Source organism: Micropterus salmoides, unplaced genomic scaffold (assembly GCF_014851395.1).
Source record: "Micropterus salmoides isolate LMB-PRFRI ecotype aquatic unplaced genomic scaffold, ASM1485139v1 Ms_hic_scaffold_9, whole genome shotgun sequence".
Classification (NCBI taxonomy): domain Eukaryota; kingdom Metazoa; phylum Chordata; class Actinopteri; order Centrarchiformes; family Centrarchidae; genus Micropterus; species Micropterus salmoides.
The window spans coordinates 33,921,286-33,939,864 of record NW_024044681.1 but is presented as its reverse complement, the minus strand read 5'-3'; the positions used below and the strand labels follow the sequence as shown (position 1 = coordinate 33,939,864).

The following is an 18,579-nucleotide window of genomic DNA, read 5'->3' as shown; positions in this document are numbered from 1 at the left end:
TTCAGATGCTGTCCGTAACATTAGAATCGAGCACATGTGACAATCAGCAATGTGAAAATGACTGGGAGGCAAAGGTTTGGTGTGCTTAAGGGAAGAGAGTGAGAACGCTATGAGAGCAACTGATGGCCAATAGTGATTTGTATATACAAAACCATCGGTAACATTCTTAAAGCCATTGTTCTTGTTATACTGACTCACCAAGTAGCTCGGCTTCATCTAACATGGCTGTTTTGTTACGTAACACATTTAGTAATTATATCTGGATAGTAGCACTAAAATGCAGCAACCTCTGAGCTTGGATGTGGGAGCTTAGAAAGAGCCGGTAATTTCCATATTTCCGGGAGCACTTTAAGGCAGCACGTGTGGGGCTGGAAAGCAGCACGCTGGAGCGGAGCTTTGTGTGGAGACGGACAGAACGAGAAAAGTCTGCGGCGCTCTGCTCGCAACACTTTAAACTTCTAGTATTTCTCTCACTCGGTTATTCAGACGTCACCGTTTCTGCTCCACTCAGAAGACGTTTCATCGCCATTTTGTAACGTTACAGGTCTGCGGTTAGCGTAAGAAAAGATAAGTGGACAGTTGAACTTTGGACTTTTTTGAAGTCCAGCGTTATGGAGCAAAGGTAAGACATGCTTTTAAATTGTGTGGAATTACATTTTATATATTAGATGGATGTAATCCGCTATACCTTTAATCGTTAACAGTTGACATAATTCTACAAGTCTCGTCTTTGATTGGGAATAAACAATATGAAGAGAGAGCACTTTGAATGATGGAAGGGGTTTCCTAGGCCTAACAGAAGTGGAAATATTGCTCCTTCCTCACATGACTCCTCATTTTCCGATTTTCTCTCTCGTTACACATGTTTTATAGCTTATTAATAACAATTTCCTGTTAAAATATTTATAATTTCCCACTAATGTCAGAATATGTAGGCTGTTAAACAAAGAAAACATTTTATGATAATATATAAAACGAGGTTTAAGGAAAGTTTAACTTTTAAAATGCAGTTTTGGAACAACTCTTTTTTTTTAAATATATATATAGTTCACACTATGTAACTTATAGTTGTTAAATCTGAATGAACATTCACCTCTATAATAAAGCAGCCCTCCTGTCATTGCTCAGAAAAGTCAAACCTGGTCTGACAGTACCAGGCAGGTAGAGGCAGTCTGTTGTCTATTGCGGAAATTTGCCAAAACAAATTAATAAAAATTACTTTTGAATTTGGCAAAAAAAAAAATGGCTTTGGAAGAGTGGCACCCATTTGTGGTTCAGTGGTTTGAAAATTGCTCTCTGCACTGATGCTGGTATTTGTTGATCTTTCATGACATCATGATTCCTGATTTCTCTGCTGTGAGAGTTGAACCATTTGGCATGAATATTGGGTGAAACCACAGAAGACCCAGCTCATATCACCCCTCTAACTTCTCTTCCCTCTAATGAAGTTATGTTCTGTGGTGCATTGAGGCACTATAAGGCCTTTTGCTCCCACTACCGCCACACACTTAGGCTCTGTTGTGCAAACAGAGGTCACTGTCACTCATGACTGGCTTTTAATAGGCACACACTGCTCGGTTGTTTATACACTAAACAGCCATCCAGGAACACCAACAGGAGATGGTTATGATGTGTGAATGGATGTAAACACAGAGTCTCCCCACTGTTATCAAACTAAAAAAAACAACATAAGTAACGCAAACATTATCTCTGTGGTAATCGCCTCTCCATGGACAAATGCCACAAATGACAGCAATCAGGAAATGATATTAGTCATTAAGTTGGCCTGTTGACCTCTTGTGGCTGTAAAAGATAAACTTCTCTGGAAAAACTCCCTCAACAAGATCAACTGTGGCATAAGGAGTATATTTAAATTACTTTGTACCTGGTCACTTTCATCATCAAATATGTCCTATGCTGAGTCAATTCGTCGTATTGAAATTGCAGACATTCTCAGGAGAGGTGCGTCGCTGTCTGGAACTGGTGTGCTACTCTGGAACCGTCTCGTCCTCTCTGCATGTTAGCTTCATGTTAGCCTCGCAGCAGCAGCTGTAACCATGGTATGCTAACCATACAACTTAACTAACAATAGTTACATTATATGTTGTGTCGTTGTTAGATCATGGTGTTGGATTTCTCCAGAATCGTATACCCCACCTTTAATGCATTTAGAAAAGCTTTTGTCGCGTCCAACTCTTGTTCTCGCAGCATGTGGATTTCTGAGATAGATGATGTAATCATACCCAACCCATTCACATAATGATTTTCTGAAACTACAACAGTGAAGAGGAAGGCAATTAGAATTTTACCGCTTGGCTGCCTACATCGGCGTGTGTGGCAGTTGAGTCTGGAGGGGGTGCAGGCTGAGTTGAGCGCTGATGAGAGCGTTGTGAAGCCCAAAGGATTGGTTGTGTTTTCAGGGAACACTGACACACACAGTTGTATCAAATATCTCAGGGTAGTCTGCTGATTGGTTCTGTGGTGTCACTGCTCTACTTTAGGAAGCAATGGTCTTTGTTGTGTTGCTATGAAGTTGGAATTTTCCTCCAATCTGCGTTCTTTTGAAAAGCTCCTCTCTAACTGAATGGAATGAGGCGCTTGGTTTTGGGTTAGAGCAGGGAAAGAAAGCACGATGTCTGCCCTTGCGTCTGTAATAGCTCCTGCTGTAATGCTTGGCCTCTTTTCTCCTCATCCCTGGGCTCTCTTGGGGAAAAGCCTTGTCATAGACACACAGTCAGTTAAGAGGTGCAACCGAAACTTGACTGTGCTCCTCAGGCAGTAGATCTGTAGATTAGATTTGATCTGTTATGCAAGTGTGTGGCATGGGGAATTGGCTCTCATTTCCCTAGCTTTAAACATCTGGGTCCCACCCCCTCCTAGTGTGTCACATGTCAAAAATATACCATCAGATTTTATGAGTTGTGCAAATATCCAGAAATACTTAATCCCAGCTGTCTGTGTGTTAAAGAGGCATTTCACACATGAAGCTCTGTTTACCAGTCATGGTTAGAACTACTGACACTGAAAACAGCTTACTCTAAGTCTACTAATGTCTTGGGAAACCCCTTTAAGCGCCCCAAGTTATAAATTAGTAGTAATTAGAGGCACATAAAGCAATTGTTAAGGCTTTATCAGTCCCACTATCCTTTAACTGAAATGTCTTTACCCAGCTGGAGTTTAACAGTGACTGTGTCAGAGGCAGTTTCGGTGCTGAGTATGCGTGAAGAGCTGCTGGCCTTCAGGCTGTCATCTGCCTTGACAGCAAGCAGATGGGAGTTTCTGTCCATCCTCTGGAGAGGCATGCTTGTCTCTGCACTCCTCTTCCTCACGTCTTACAGCCAGTCTTGCTTCCTAAATAAAAGTGACGTGTCAGTGTAAGCCAACGCAGTTGCATAGTCAGCCCCCCTCCTTACTCTACATGATACTAAAGGCCCATTTTCATGCCGTAACAGTGAGTAAACAAAGCTGCCTCAGCGGGTTTATCCGCGGGTACAGCAGTGCAGAAGGAATTTCTCCCTGAGGGGTGAATTGTAGCTCCACTTTTCCCTGAAATGAAACGATGGGTCTTGTTTGCGGATGTTGGTGCAGAGGCCGGCTTTTGATTCAGATTTGATTGCGCTGCTTCAGTAAAATGGCACACAGTAGAGACTCAAGACTCAAAGGTTTGGTTCAAACATTTATTTACTCAGAGGAGTGAGACAAAATAATTCAGAAAACACTAACTGACTGAATAGATTTGTTTAGAGCTGCAACCATTAATCGATTAGTTGCCAACTATTTAATGATATGTGCTCCGCTAACTATTTGATAATCAAGTAATTGGTTTGAGTAATTTTTTAAGAAAAATTCCAGCTTTTTAGAATTGAATATTTTCTAGTTTCTTTCCTCCTCTGTGACAGTAAACTCAATGTCTTTGGATTGTGGACCAAAATAAGACAATTGAGGACTTCATCTTGGGCTTCGGGAAACACTGATGGACATTTTTCACCTTTTCTGAAATTTTATAGACTAAAAATCTAATCGATTAATTGAGGAAAAATTGACAGATAAATTAACATTGAAAACAATCATTAGTTGCAGCCGACTTGTTTATCATCTACAAAAAAACTGAAATGAGAAAATGGACCTCACAGTGTGAGTAAAGTGTAGTAAAGAGCGGTTAGTGGGTAGACAAATAAAGAATGGAGACCAAGTCTGAACCTCATTTCAGTTATTATGAACAATGTGTTTGAAAGTGAATTAGATGTTAACCTAACAGTGTCCAGTTTTTTTTTACCCTGTCACTCTTTTCTTGATACTTAATAAAATAAATGATTACTCCACCCATATAGAATGGGTAATGAGTGTCACTGAACAGAGTTTCCTGCCCAGTATTTTACACGCCATCACTATGTGCATATATTTTAGTTAGGATTCTGCCAACCCAATGAGAAACTGTGAAATTAATTCAGCTCCAAAGTAACTTTCCATTCCCATCAGCTCATTAGTTTGACTCTGGTCTTGATGTTTGCATTCTAAATGTACTCAATGGACTGTCAGTTAAGCCTGTTGTATGCAATTTACCCCCACAGTGTACATTTAGAATGCAAAACTGACAGCCCCTCATTAATTTTACTTAATGGTCTCTGGGCAAGCGGGCCAAGTCTCACACAGTAGATGTTTTGGGACGCTCCTTTTAAATAATAATATCCATAACGGCACGTGCGTGTGCTGCCTTGGTGATGCTGTTGAAGTCTCTGAATCATCGTATCATCACTTCTGATAAATCTGCGCTTGAAGAGCTGTGAGTGAAGACGCTGCCTTGACACTTTTATTGCATTCTTGTTATCTTCCAAACACAATTCAGCCTCTGCTTTCTTTAACTCAGCTTGTTTTGTGTCTGGAGATACAGTTTGGTAAGCGCTGGCCTACTTTCAGTTGTTCTCTAGTTGAAAAAGAGCTCAGCTTGGCACATCATATCAAAATTGCGTCTCTCCAAATACTCATTATTTATTTGATTGAATTGTAAATGCTTTCTTCTTTAAATTGCAACCTGTGCGTTTGTGTTGGTCTAAAGTCTGAAGTTGGTAAAATAAATATGATGTCAAGGCAGTGAAACACATGAGGGAAGCGGAAGAGTTGTGATCGTGACTGTGTTTATAATTGGTGAAAGGAATGTGCCCTGAAATATAGATAAAAAAACTGATGCGACACAGCAGTTTTTCCACTTCAGGCCAGAGCACTTCAGACAGGAAGGAGATGTTGGTGTCATCAGTGTGTTTAGTGAAGTTCCAGATGTGGTGTGGCTAAAAGAACACAGTGATGATAGATAGGGGAGAGATGTTTTTAATGCTGGACTTAGTAGTAAACGTTTAGGGTTCCTGGGTTGTTTTTGAGACTGTGGGCACAGTCATTTTAAATGTTTCAGATTTCAGGAGCGTGAACCGTATGGCTGCTGTGTAACCCACCACCATTTATTGGTCTCCAGGATTCAGAACGGGTAGTTGTCCTGTGGAAGACTGCAGAGAGAAGGAGTAATATAATGGAAGAGTTGTTTGTCAAAGTCAGTGTGAAGGGCATCAAGATTCAGGTGTCCACAGAGAGAGACGGCTATGCCTTGTCTGACGCAGTGACAAGAGCTGAGGGCTGACCACTGACAAGTGCAAGAGAACAGAGACAAAAAAGATGAGGGTGGATTGGGAGACATCTTGTTCTTTGCGATGTCTCAGGTCTGAGTGGAAAGCTGTACAGTAAGTGTATGAAAGATGGAGAGAAAGGGGCAACTGATGCCGATTTAAGAGTTCACTGGGGTATGATCCTCTTCCTAACAGACAGAGGTGTACAATTTACTAATATTCAAGTCAGTAAGTACAGCGTTAAGATGGGGACATTGTTTTTAACCCTGCAGGTAAACTGTTTTTGATCAATAATCTCCAGAGAGCTGCAGTTCTTCTACATAACATCTACCCTGACATTTGACTGATTAGCATCAGCGCACCTACTGTCACTGAGAAATGGCATGTTAGATGTACTTTGAGGCTTATTGGGTCAGACGGTGGAAAACTGTTTTAGCGTTTTACATCCTGTTTTTTCTGACTGATGAGGCTTAAACTGAACTGAATTCTCAGCTAAAGGAAAATTGATGTGTTCATCTCATCGACAGTAGCAGAGACAAGTAAACTGACCCACGAGTGGAAAAACTCTCTGCTACTGTCATCTCATCTCAGTGACTGACAAGTGTGTGATTTTTTCTTTTTCTTTTTTTTTTTTGAACAAACGTCTTGAATCGAGGCCAGCTCCATTGTCGTAGTTTAAGAAGCTTACGACCCTTTCCCAGACATAATATCTGATTAGTGCGGTTTGGGTTTTTTAAGTAGGTCTGTTCCTTTTTTTTTTCTTCTTGTTTCGAAGAGGAGCAGAGGATACTTTAGGGAGTAGGAGGATTCCTTTGTAGTTGCCTGGGAGGTGGTATTTAAGAACGAAGCTTTTGCCTCAAGGAAACTACACATGCATAAAGGAAAGGTTTGCATTAGAATGAAGCTGAAATGTACAATGGGACAACCATTGTATGGGGTTTCACTCACAGACAGACCTTGTGTGAGCCTAAGTAGTGTCAGTAGTGTTACTGTAGAGCAGTAAACAGTTGTGTAAGAGATCTAAGATGTGTCTTTCTCTCCTTCCCTCACTGTCTAGTGTCTAAGAAGCACGGGAAGCTGATCACCTTTTTGCGCTCCTTCATGAAGTCCAGGCCCACCAAGCAGAAGCTGAAGCAGAGAGGCATCCTCCGGGAGAGGGTGTTCGGCTGCGACCTGGGAGAACACCTCCTCAACTCCGGTCATGATGGTGAGAAACATGCAGACACCTGAGAGCAGCAGTATTTCCTGGATCCATGTATGCTTTGTTTTTTCGTGACACTATAATTTCTCAAATAGACACCAAGGCCTCAATTTACCAGGGCCTAGATTTATGGCAGAGAGAACAGGCCTTTATTGGCAACAGGCTTACATTACAGGCTGTCTTTGATTTCTTATTTCACCTGTTCCCTGGTTAATGCAAAGTCAAAAAGTCCTCCATGTTTACCTGTTGACAAGATAAATTCAGGGCCTGTGTTTCCAACTCTATGCGACCAAAAAAAAATGCCCAGCGCTCAGCGCCTCCTCACGCTGCTGGTGTTTTAGCTATGTTGTAAAAATGCGGTGCTCTGATTGCAATGAATTGGAAAAAAAGACACTGGCCTCAGGAAAAAACGCTTTGGTGGACACAGCCACTCACTACTGCACTCTGCTCTTCTCTTTTTTACTAAAAATACTTCATTCCACTGCAGATTTGTCCCCATAAATGTCTTCCTGGATGCCTAGCCGTTTAAATTTTGAGAAATATGATTATTCGAGAAGATTGATGCCGCACTCTCATATCTTCTTCTTTCGGCTGCTCCCCCAAAGGGTCATCATCTATTTCCATCAAACAGATATACAACACACACTGTTAATAAACAGCAGCTCTGCTTGGAATTCAGATATAAGTCCATACCTGCATTTATCTGCTGCAGCCACATTGATTTTCAGAGCTCTCAGCAGCACGGGGTCTGGCAGGTCAGCTGGTGTGATGTTCTCAACGACAGAGTGAGATGATGATGTTCTCCTGATTACACTGTAACATCAACTCCAACCACTGTTATGATGCTACTCTCCTGTTGAAACGTGATCAATACCTTCATTTTAGTTCATGTTGACACCAACCTGAAAACCCATTTATTCACATTAATAGATCCTCTTCTGTGTCTGGACATGGATGGTTCTTATCTCACCAGCACATTTGCTCACGGTGATCACAGTGTTGGGTGAAGGAGTCAATCCTTGACCTCTGTACATCCTGCCTTACCTTGACATGGGGAGATAAGCTGCTCTGTCACACTTTGCTGGGTCAGATGGTCAAGGTGTTCTGACTGCTTCAGTGAATTGGAGAAATGCGAAGCGAGGGAAACACAATTAATGATTATGATTTTTAGTTTAAAAGTAGAACACAGAAACTCTGCTACTACATAGACAAATCGAGGTAGGCAGAAGTAGACAATCAATCAAGCAATTACAGCGGTGGTACTTGACTAGTTAACCCTACATTTGCAGAGTTCTACAGTGCCACCATTTCACTCGTAAATAAATAGATAAGCGCAAACTGGGAAAACTACTTATGGGCACAGTGTGTGAGTAAAGACTGCAACCTACCACAGTGTCACTTTCTGTGAACCAACCGATCCCAGCCTGGATGGGGCAGGACATTTAAAAAATGTGCTACATTGGTTAAAGTCATTGTTCTGCATTAACAAATGAGAGACCAGTGTAGACCATTTTTCTTGCACAAGGATTCAATGAATGAAAGCCACCCACAAATGTAATTATTGCCGTAAAACTTTAATTAGTCCCAAATAGCCGCCTGTCCCGTTAACTGGCCTGGTGTGGGAACACATTTTGACCAAAAAACGCAGGTCTCTATTAGAGGCCTGGTCTGGTTTTTATAGAAGTTCTTGTATAAAACCTCTTAAAGCCCGCCGGGTCGCCCGCTAGAGCTAGTTCTAAGCCGCTTAGATCATGAATACAAATACTGTTTAAACTTTTGTTGGACATGCTGCACATCGTTTAGATCAGTTAGATTCTCCACAATTCAAAAGTTCAGTTCATTTTCTGGAATCAACAAGCCCAAAGTCTAATTCATTCAGATTTACCAACATGGTAAACAACCGATGGAGGGGAAAAAAGTGCAGACTCCTGATCTTTGAAGCGCTCGTTAAGTCCGTTTTGCCAAGACATCCGCTGAAATTGGTTATATGTTGAGTCATACAGAAGGTATTATCTACAAAACTTAAGTGAAATTTAGTCCAGTTTGAACAGACAACTAGACGTCTTGTTGTGCTGTCTTAAGTTGCTCCAGATAATAGAAATTAAAAGCCAAATGGAGCATATGCTCCATGAAATGAACTTTATTTTCCTAAATCTTCATGCTTCAGTTGCATTCTGAGGGGCATGTTTGCAAAAGGCATCGCTAAAGGAGGGATCTGCCTGCGTGGGGCGGATGGTGAGCGACCACCGGGCATATCCCTTCCTAGCTTAGGACTAAATTTTCCACCTTTACGGTGTCATGTAAATTATGTTTTTATTAAGTTATGCATATCTGTTGATTACAGGCTGGATGATTAAAATTATAAGCTAGCATGGCGCTTGAAAACTTAACACGTTAGTTAGACAATTAGTGTCCAGATTTGTCTATATTCAGTGCCGAAAGATTTTCACTTTGTCATAGTTTGAGCCTTTAAAGTACTGTTTTAAGGAGTTGAAAGATGAATTCTTGTTGTGTGTCCAACACTGACTCCACATTCAAACACGTGTATATTTGTGATAAGAGGACTTCATAACAAAATCTTCCTATGTAAAGGACTTGGAGAGGATTTATGCCCCCTCACTGTCCTCTCCACTGCTGCAGAATGCCAACGAGTTTCCTCAAACCTCGCCTTGTTTTCTCTTTCGCTATGTGTGGAATTTGTCTGAACAGCTGCTCCGGCGAGTGTCCCACTCTCTTGTCATCGTCGGAATGATGTGTGAGCTGTGGGAGGCCTGGGAGCCTCCTTATACACTGACACACACCATCCTTATCTCCCATATACACACACACAAACAGATAAATAACATGTCTGTATGATTCATGGTTGCTGAAGGAGAATGAAGAAGCTCTGTTTTTCTGAGGTTTTTCTTTTTTCGTCTGTCCCTCTCTAACACACAATCACTGGCATTGTGTTTTGAAGCTGAGCATATGTGATTGGCTGCCTCACTCACAGACATGTTATCTCTCACAAGGTTCAAATGTTTCCATACTCAGCTCGAAAAGTCCTTTTTCCTTCCGAAAGCACTACAAAGTTAATTATTCAAACTCTGTACTCGCACATCAAAAAGGAAAGTCATCCTTCTTCTTGACCTTGTAGCGTTCAGTGAAGCCTGGACAAATATTGACTGCTGTTTTTCTCTCCTCAGTGCCCCAGGTCCTCAAGAGCTGCACCGAGTTCATCGAGAAACATGGCGTGGTGGACGGCATCTACCGCCTCTCTGGAATCGCCTCAAATATTCAGAAATTGCGGTATGAGACGCAGGCTGCTTATTTATTACAATGTTTATCTGTATGCAATGTTTATCCAGAGCTCTCTGTGCATGCTCCTTCCATAGAAACGTCGTTCATCATAGGAGGAGCTCACAAATCTAATCCCATCGTACCGCTCATCTGAAGGCGGATAACATATAAATTCCATCTAGGATTATTGTGTCAGTGAAAGAAAAATGATGACATTCAGTGTAACAGTTGATCCTCATTTACAGTTTTTACTATCTAATGTTGTCATACCAGGAGAAGTACTTGTACTTCTGTAATCGGAGCCTTTGCAGCAGGTGTGGCTTGTAAAAGGGAACACACACACCTCTCTCCGTACAACACACAAACAGTGGAAAAGACACCAGAGAGCCAGCAGTTGTTTTTTATGTTGTAATAATTATAACAGATGTACACAATAGTGGAAGACTTAAACAAAAGTACAGACGTGAAACCAGCTAAATGTAACTATTGTACTAAATGGCAGAAACGTAGTACTCTGCTCTCCCCGCACTGTGAGGTAACGTGAGGGGTGAAATTAGCAGATGGTAGCTAGTTCATTAGCCATGTTATCTGCCTTGTTAGCAAGGTGTGTAGTATTTATTTCACCAGTGCTAAACATGCTAACTCTCTTAGCTTGTTGCAAATTCATTTCATTTCAGAGTGAGGGGTGGTGCTCCCGTACATGAAACATCATATTTGTCTTATTGCCTCCGTCTTTTCTGATGGGGGGAAAATGTGCAGGGGTTCCCGTCCTTTGGCCATCCTACATCCTTTAAATATGAATGTAAAAGTCTTCTTCTTTATTTACTTAAAACTGAAGCATTCAAGTAAAAACAATATAAAAACCCTGAAATCACCAGTGCAAGTATTACTGACATCAAACAGTAAGAGTGTATTCCATAATGTGTGCTCACATGTCGTTAAAGCAACATATTATCATAGACGATAAAAGTCGCACACCCCTAGTTTACAGGATAGGATTAAGCCTGCATATGTGGAGAGGACCCCATCCAAAGGTGTAATTTCCACCTCTACAGTTTGAAATAGATTTTCTCCAAACAGTGTCCCCTGATTGGCCAGCTGCCAAAAAATCCAGATGTGATTCGAGAGGAGTTTATCGAAATGTTGAAACACGCTCTTGATCAGCCTCAGTGATTAGTTTACTTTCACATTAAGCTTTGTGAGCAATGGCAAGTGCATTTTGAACCTTTTAATGAGTAAAACATGCTTTTGTAACTCATTTATTTTGGTGGTTAGAGATCATTTCAGTTGAATGAAAGTAAATGTAATTTTCATTGTTAGAGCATATAGAAATATAGGCCACATCTCTAATTCCAGTGTTTCCCACACATACACTTTATATTTTAACTGTGTCTTTCTGCAACTTTATACAACATAGTCTGCTGCTGACGGAGAAAGTCACCAGAGCAGACACATAAGGTGGAGAGAAAGAGAAAGAGGCAGGGCATGCTGCTGTGTTTGCAGCAGAGGTGTAGGTGTGTGTATATGTGAAGGGAAAGGGAGCAGATACAATTAGTGAGTAAACACTAGGTAGTTTAATAAGGTGGAGAATGAAGTAGAATTAAAATGGTGAAAAAAGAAATAAGCTACTGGATATAGAAAATATAAACCCTGCTAACACTGACACACCTCTGGCTGCCGCCACCACCACCCGGCTTGTCTGTAATTATGTGGGACACTGAGTCTTTTGTTAGACTTTTGGAGGGCACGAAGACCAATTTCATTACTGTGTGTTATTTTCCAGTTTAGCATAAACTGAAGTAAATAAATTGCAGTCACATAAGGGTTTTAGAATGAGAATATGAAACATACTGTACACCTCTGACCACGTTACAGTGTCCACTGTGCAGCCTGAGACTACGTCATTACCACTTTTGATTTGTTTTAATTTTTAACAAAAATGGGAAGATTTTTTTTGTTGTTGTTGAAAAGTTGTGAATGCACATGTCAACAATCCTCTCTCCTGAAACACTACTGAAAGGCAGCTTGACTTTGCTTTATGTCTTGTATCTATCCATCTCTTCATAGATGCCTTTTCTTCTTCAGAAGTTAGTTTGACTCTGCCTTTAACCTCTTTCTCTTTCATCAGGCATGAGTTTGACTCTGAGCAGATCCCCGACCTGACCAAAGATGTTTACATCCAGGACATCCACTGTGTTGGCTCGCTGTGTAAGCTCTACTTCAGAGAGCTGCCCAACCCCCTGCTCACCTACCAGCTCTACGAGAAATTCTCTGTAAGCAAAGTCTTAGACGACTAAACACTTGCACACACCAGTACTTTATACTAGTGTGTGGATACAACTCTATTACAGAGCTTTACTTTTCATGTTGTTTTGAGTTGCTGTGTGCACCGATGCCTGACAGAACTGATTTTAAATTTGTGCTTGATCTCTATAGAAAATAAAGGAAATTTATCTTACACATTTATCTTATCTGAAGTCTTCAGATTTATCTTACAGTTATGAGTCACAGAGACCCTTAAAATTATATCATTGTACTTGACACACCCTATCATTACAAAATACAGCAAAATGCTCTCTGCGTGATTTGTAGGAATAAAAACCTTTTCCAAGCATAACAGTCCCTGAAGATGAAGGTTGTTATGGCAGCTGGGGGGGGCTGCAGACCGATGTCCCCTCCGTGCTTCATGTAGCAGTGTGAACCCGGGATGACAAGTGAATGAGCTTAATGTTGATGCACTGACACATCCCACTATTATCTCATTCTCTCCCCATACCTCCCATTGTTTTCACTCTGAAGGAGGCTGTATCAGCAGCGACGGACGAAGAGCGACTCATCAAAATCCATGATGTCATCCAGCAGCTTCCTCCTCCGCATTACAGGTCAGTGTAGAGGCACATTGCCACCCTTTGGCAGGCGCAGGAACTCCCAGATTACAGATGCATACTCACGTTGTGCATTCACATCAGTGGTGTGTGTCAGTTAATGTTAAAATCAAGGGTTTTTGTAGTGCCATACTGCAGTGAATGAAATCATTTAACAGGTCCCGGCTGATCCTTGTGTTGCTGATGATGAATTGAATTTCCCATCCTTTGTGAAAGCATACAAATGCTAATTTCTAAGTGACATTCCTCTGGGATTTGGGTACAGAGTGAAATATTGATGCTCTGAAGAAGTATCTCTATCATGGCCATTAGTGGGCACATCACTAGTGGGAGCCAATTAAATCTGAATAAATGAATATTTGATTCTCAGGACCCTGGAGTTCCTGATGAGACACCTTTCTCGCCTGGCAGCGTTCAGCTACATCACCAACATGCACAGCAAGAACCTGGCCATCGTCTGGGCGCCCAACCTACTGAGGTGTGATGCTCTCCTGCTCCATAGAATGTTCTTTGTATACATGGATTTCCTTGCAGTGAATACACTGTAAATCATAATCTAAAAGCTGTCTTGATTGGCTGTCCCTATTATTTGAGTGATTCATTTCGAATGCAGTGCTCGTTTGACTGGAGTACTACTTGATACTGGGCTATTTCGGTCGATACCTTAAAGGTATCTAGTAGCGATACCCATCCCTAATATGTAGTTGATCTTATGTGGGTCTTTTACTATTCACATTAACGATTTCTCAGACTTGAATCAGCCCAGATAATGGGCTCTGTGCAGCAGGAAGTACCGTGTCTCCTGCTCTGAATGAGTCATTCTGCCTGAATGGAAGGATTTAAGCAGCTGTATGTGGGAGGGTGCTGATCAACGCATCTCAAAATCCTTTTACACAAATGATGTAACTTTAAATTTAACCACTTCAACAAAATCAGGTGGACTTTGCAAATGTAATTTTTCCCTTTGTTGTTGTTTGTCCATGATTGCCTCAGGTCAAAACAGATTGAATCCGCCTGCTTCAGCGGCACAGCGGCCTTCATGGAAGTCCGAATCCAGTCGGTGGTGGTGGAGTTCATCCTCAACCATGTGGATGTTCTCTTCAGCAGTAAACTCAGCTCACTGATACGAGAGGGAGCAGGTACGTACAGGCATCGGTTTGATGAGACCTCTGCTTAAATTATTCCTTCCACCACCCACTGCTGCTTCTGTTTGAGCAATAAACACTCTTCCACATCACCAGGTCACAACTCATTGTCGCGGCCCAAATCCCTGCTGGTTTCATCACCCTCTACTAAACTGCTGACTCTGGAGGAGGCCCAGGCCAGGACCCAGGCTCAGATCAACTCTCCGGTCACGGAAGACAGCAAGTACATCGAGGTGGGCGAAGGTCCGGCTGCCCTGCAGGGCAAGTTCCACACTGTCATCGAGTTTCCCACCGAGAGGTTTGTTAACTCTTCTTCCTTTTATGTCATTTGATGACTACATCTTCAAAAGATCGATTAATATACAATCTAAATTTAGACACACAGACAGAGACATGATTTTGTAGAGAAAGATGCATTTTAATGCCACTGGACTTTAAATGCTGGAGTGTGTCTCCCTCTGCTGGTAAGAATGCAGGCAGAGCCATTTTCTTCCTGATCCAGGCTGACAATGGGTGCTTATCAAGTCTCTGAAGAGAAGTCTCTTCTGGTGTGGACTCGAGTCACAAAAATGATGACTTTAGACTCGACTTGACAAAATCAAAGAAGACTTGCGACCCGACTTTAACTTGAACACCAATGACTGGTGACTTCACTTGGACTTGAGCCTTTTGATTCGAGCTGACTTGACACTCCACATGCCCGAATATAAATGATGATATAAAAAACTGCGCAGCACATCAACATAGCGCGGTGCTCAATTAGACTGGAGTGTGTGGCTTCCTCCAGCAAGAGGGAACAAGGACTGTCGTCCTCTTGTGCACTAGATGCTACTTAAAGTTAATAATGTTGGACTATTGTTTCTTATTTTATGGGCTATATGGGATTTTTGAGTAATGCATATATAATAGTTTTTAAAAAGAAAGTATTACATTTCAATAGTTTAATGTTTCTTAAGGCAATGAGTAATCCTGTTAAATAATGAACATGAACATTTAATTCATGAAAAACATTTGTTGTGTGAAACTGCACCTCTGCCTTCTTTCTGTACAGTCTAATGCTTCATTCAATACATTTTTTGTATTTTTAACTTATAAAAACTTTTGAAATGGTTTTACATTTGGTGAAGAGCGCATTATGACTTGTTTAGGACTCGAAACTCAAAGTTTAAGACTTGGACTTGACTCGGACTTGTTGGTCCTTGACCTGAGACTTGACTCGGACTTGCCAGTCATGATTGGTCTGGACTTGGGACTTGAGTGCTAAGATTTGAGACTTGACTCGGACTTGTAAAACGATGACTTGGTCCCACCTCTGCTTAATTGCATTCACGTTTCCCTCACTTGCGTCTTAGTCCCGCCCACCGGGGATGCATGGAGAGAAACAAGGAAATCAAGCCAGGAGAGAAGGAACGAGGACATATGAGACATTCTTTCCTCCGAAGTGTCACGTGAAGCGATGTCCGTTTCTGATGACGGCTGTCAGTCACTCTAACAGCTGTAGAGAGGCACAGGATCATTTCTACTGGCACAATGCTCATATTATCTGCATTTATATTTATTGATTTATTATTTACTGATTGTGAATTCGTTATTGAATAACCCAGAAAATGATCCAAGGTGTCTTTGGATTTATTAGGCTGAATGTTTCAGGGAAATTGAGATGATGTAACTCATTTCAAAGTCGACGCTCAGTTTTAGGCTTTCTGTTTATTTCCTCTTCTGATATCCTTTAACACTACTGCATACATTTTATTTCAAAGTCACATCACTCGTCACCGATCCTCACTCCTCGGAGCGCAAATAAGAGCTTTGGGATGGTCTGCAAGATGGCGGAGCGACTTCCTGTTCAAGCAAGGAGCAAAGAAACGACAAATAAGAGACTTGAGAAGCACCCAGTGTCACAAGTTGACTCAGGACCTGTCATTAAGATTTCTACAGAAAGTAACTATTCCATGTCTGCTTGTCCACCACCATTTTATAAACACAGGAAGAGGCCTCCTATTAAATCCAAGAAGTCTCCTGTGGGCAGTTGGCGTTCTTTCTTCAACCTAGGCAAGTCTTCCTCCATGTCCAAGCGCAAGCTGCACCGGAATCCCAGTGAGCCCAATGAACTAAAGGCCATGGCCCTCGCTGGTGAGTCCTTGCTCCACAACTAGAATGAGTCCATTTTTCAGTCGCCTTACAATTGCAATGAGAAGATATTATTTGACTAAACAAGGCTAAATGCTGATACCTTTTTAATCATCGTGTTTCAGGAGGCAGAGGAGACACAGCAACATTACGATCCGCCAAAAGTGAAGAATCACTGAGCTCCCTGCACAATGTTGAAGGTAATCATTTGTGTCTTCCCGTTCACTTTGTTTCAGCATAGTCAGTGCTGCCCATCTTATATTTCAAAAGCTCTTTCTACAGTGTATCCTCCTGTTAAACGTAGGGCCTTTTTAAAATAAATTGCTTCTGATTATGTTTCCCTCCTTCAGGAGAGTCCAAGGTGTACCGTCCTCGGCGGCCGCGCTCCAGCAGCGATGCCCTGTCAGCCTCCTTTAATGGCGACCTGCTGGACAGCCGGCAGCACTGCAACTCTTACGATAACCTGGACGCCACAGAGGACAGCGACGGCGACGACGGACCCATCTGTGTGCCTGCCCTCATCTCACCTCCCCGCTCAGCAGGTGAAGATGTGGACCTCAGCCCGCCAGACATTGGCATGGCCTCCTTGGACTTTGACCCCATGTCTTTCCAGTGCAGTCTCCCCGACACCTCCTATGCCTTCCCCGTAGATGACTCACCAGCTGGGGCGGAGAGCTCCACGATAAAGAGGAGCCCCAGCAACTTCTGTGGCAAGACCAACGGCTCTGACTTCATCTCCGCCACCTTCCTGGGCAGCCTGTTGTCCACAGACTTCAGCCAGGCTGCTGGAGAGAAGGTGCAAAGCAAGAAACTGACCACTTCCTATTCTTACACTGATAAACCCACACAGGCGGTGTCGCCTATTAAATGTGGGAAGACCGCTAGTTTGACAGCATTTTCCACTTCAGAGCTTTTCCCTACAGAGATGCCTGACAAGAATACAGCGGGACAGGCTGTCTCTCCACAGCCATTATCTCCTCCTTCAGTAGCCAAGGATTCTCCTCCCCTGATGGGCAGTGTGCTGCTGAGGGCAGCAGAGCCATCGCTCAGTGAAGCTTTCCAAATGGAGCTCCACTCTAAGCTGGCAGCCTTTGACAGTGTGGACAGTAGAGAGCTGAAGGGACAGGACGGTGTACAGCAGGCGCCCGCTGCCAGCAGCCAAGAGCACCAAGGTAGGAAGCGGTTTTATGCACGTTTCTGACTTGTCACTGTTACGTAGATTAAAATAAGGTTGTAAATCATGCCATTATTTATAAGAATGCTTTTTTTTCTAGCTTTAGTTTCCTCCGGTTTGCATGGATTTCATCTTTAATAAATCTTTTTGTATCATGCTTGAGCATCAGGCATAACTTTTCCCCTCTCTCCCACTCTTGAAGCACCTTAAAACCAGCCTGCCTGCTGCTGCTCTTTTGCTTTTTTCATTCTTCAACTATAGATCCCCTGTATTTTTGTGTCCCTGCTAGGAGTCGTAGCTCTGGACTCTTCAAAGGACCTTACCCCTCGTTCCCTCAGCTCTACAGCTCCCTCTACTGCCCCTCCTCCCCCTCCTAAAAATGCTGCCCGCATGTTGGCCCTAGCCCTCGCTGAGTCTGCCCAGCAGGTCTCCATTCAGTCCCAGTCCTCTGAGCACCCCACACCGGTGTCCCCACTGCAGCCACAGGACACCTCCACCTTCCAGGACTCGCCACATCCACTGGTCCCACATTGCCATACTTCAGAGGAGGAAGTATCAGGGAGGGGAAGTCCCCAGCCATCAAACAGCACCGCTGCGACTGTCACCCCAGTCTTATCTTATCCCCCCAATTCCAGTCCTACAGTCAAGCAGCAGCCACTAGAGTTAACCAGCACCATTACCAAGCCATCAGAGAGTGCCAAGTCCTCTACAACTCCACCTGTACCACAGCCAGAAATGGACTCCACCCCACCAGATAATCCTCTTTACAAGTGTGTCCCACTCCCCAGTTCAACTAGCCTGACTTCTCCAACCAGAAAAAGTCCAGAAAGGCAGCAGGTCCCAGTCCATACCAGCTCATCTAGTACCACTCCAGCCACCACCCCCAGCGGCAACTACAAAGACACTGGAGTCTCACCACAGCCTGTTCCTGAGGTAGGGTCATATCAGTTTCATATGTTGATTGGTACTAATATGACCTGTATTTGGGTTATGTGTGAGTTGCAATCAGCATCATCCAAACGTATTAATAATTTATATGCAGTATAACATGAGGGAATAATTAGCCTTAAAGGAAGAGTCCAACATTTTGAGAAATACACCTTTTTTGCTCTCTTGCCGAGAGTCAGATGATAAGATCGGTACGACTCTC

At 42.6% G+C, this 18,579-nt stretch overlaps 1 protein-coding gene across 4 annotated transcripts in view; it reads left to right on the top strand.

Annotated features, from left to right (window-relative positions):
• LOC119895006 (rho GTPase-activating protein 32-like) overlaps positions 1-18,579 on the top strand; it is a 122,183-nt gene that overhangs the window by 99,159 nt on the left and 4,445 nt on the right. For 3 of the 4 annotated variants that reach the window (XM_038707762.1, XM_038707761.1, XM_038707763.1), the window contains 11 exons: positions 6,673-6,822; positions 10,002-10,104; positions 12,224-12,368; positions 12,895-12,977; positions 13,351-13,458; positions 13,974-14,119; positions 14,222-14,423; positions 16,113-16,258; positions 16,381-16,455; positions 16,606-17,427; positions 17,719-18,362. In XM_038707762.1, the coding sequence (XP_038563690.1) occupies positions 6,673-6,822; positions 10,002-10,104; positions 12,224-12,368; positions 12,895-12,977; positions 13,351-13,458; positions 13,974-14,119; positions 14,222-14,423; positions 16,113-16,258; positions 16,381-16,455; positions 16,606-17,427; positions 17,719-18,362 (2,624 nt within the window). Of the gene's footprint in view, positions 1-349; positions 623-6,672; positions 6,823-10,001; positions 10,105-12,223; positions 12,369-12,894; positions 12,978-13,350; positions 13,459-13,973; positions 14,120-14,221; positions 14,424-16,112; positions 16,259-16,380; positions 16,456-16,605; positions 17,428-17,718; positions 18,363-18,579 lie in introns of those variants that run through there. The other variant, XM_038707764.1, reaches the window with a different exon arrangement.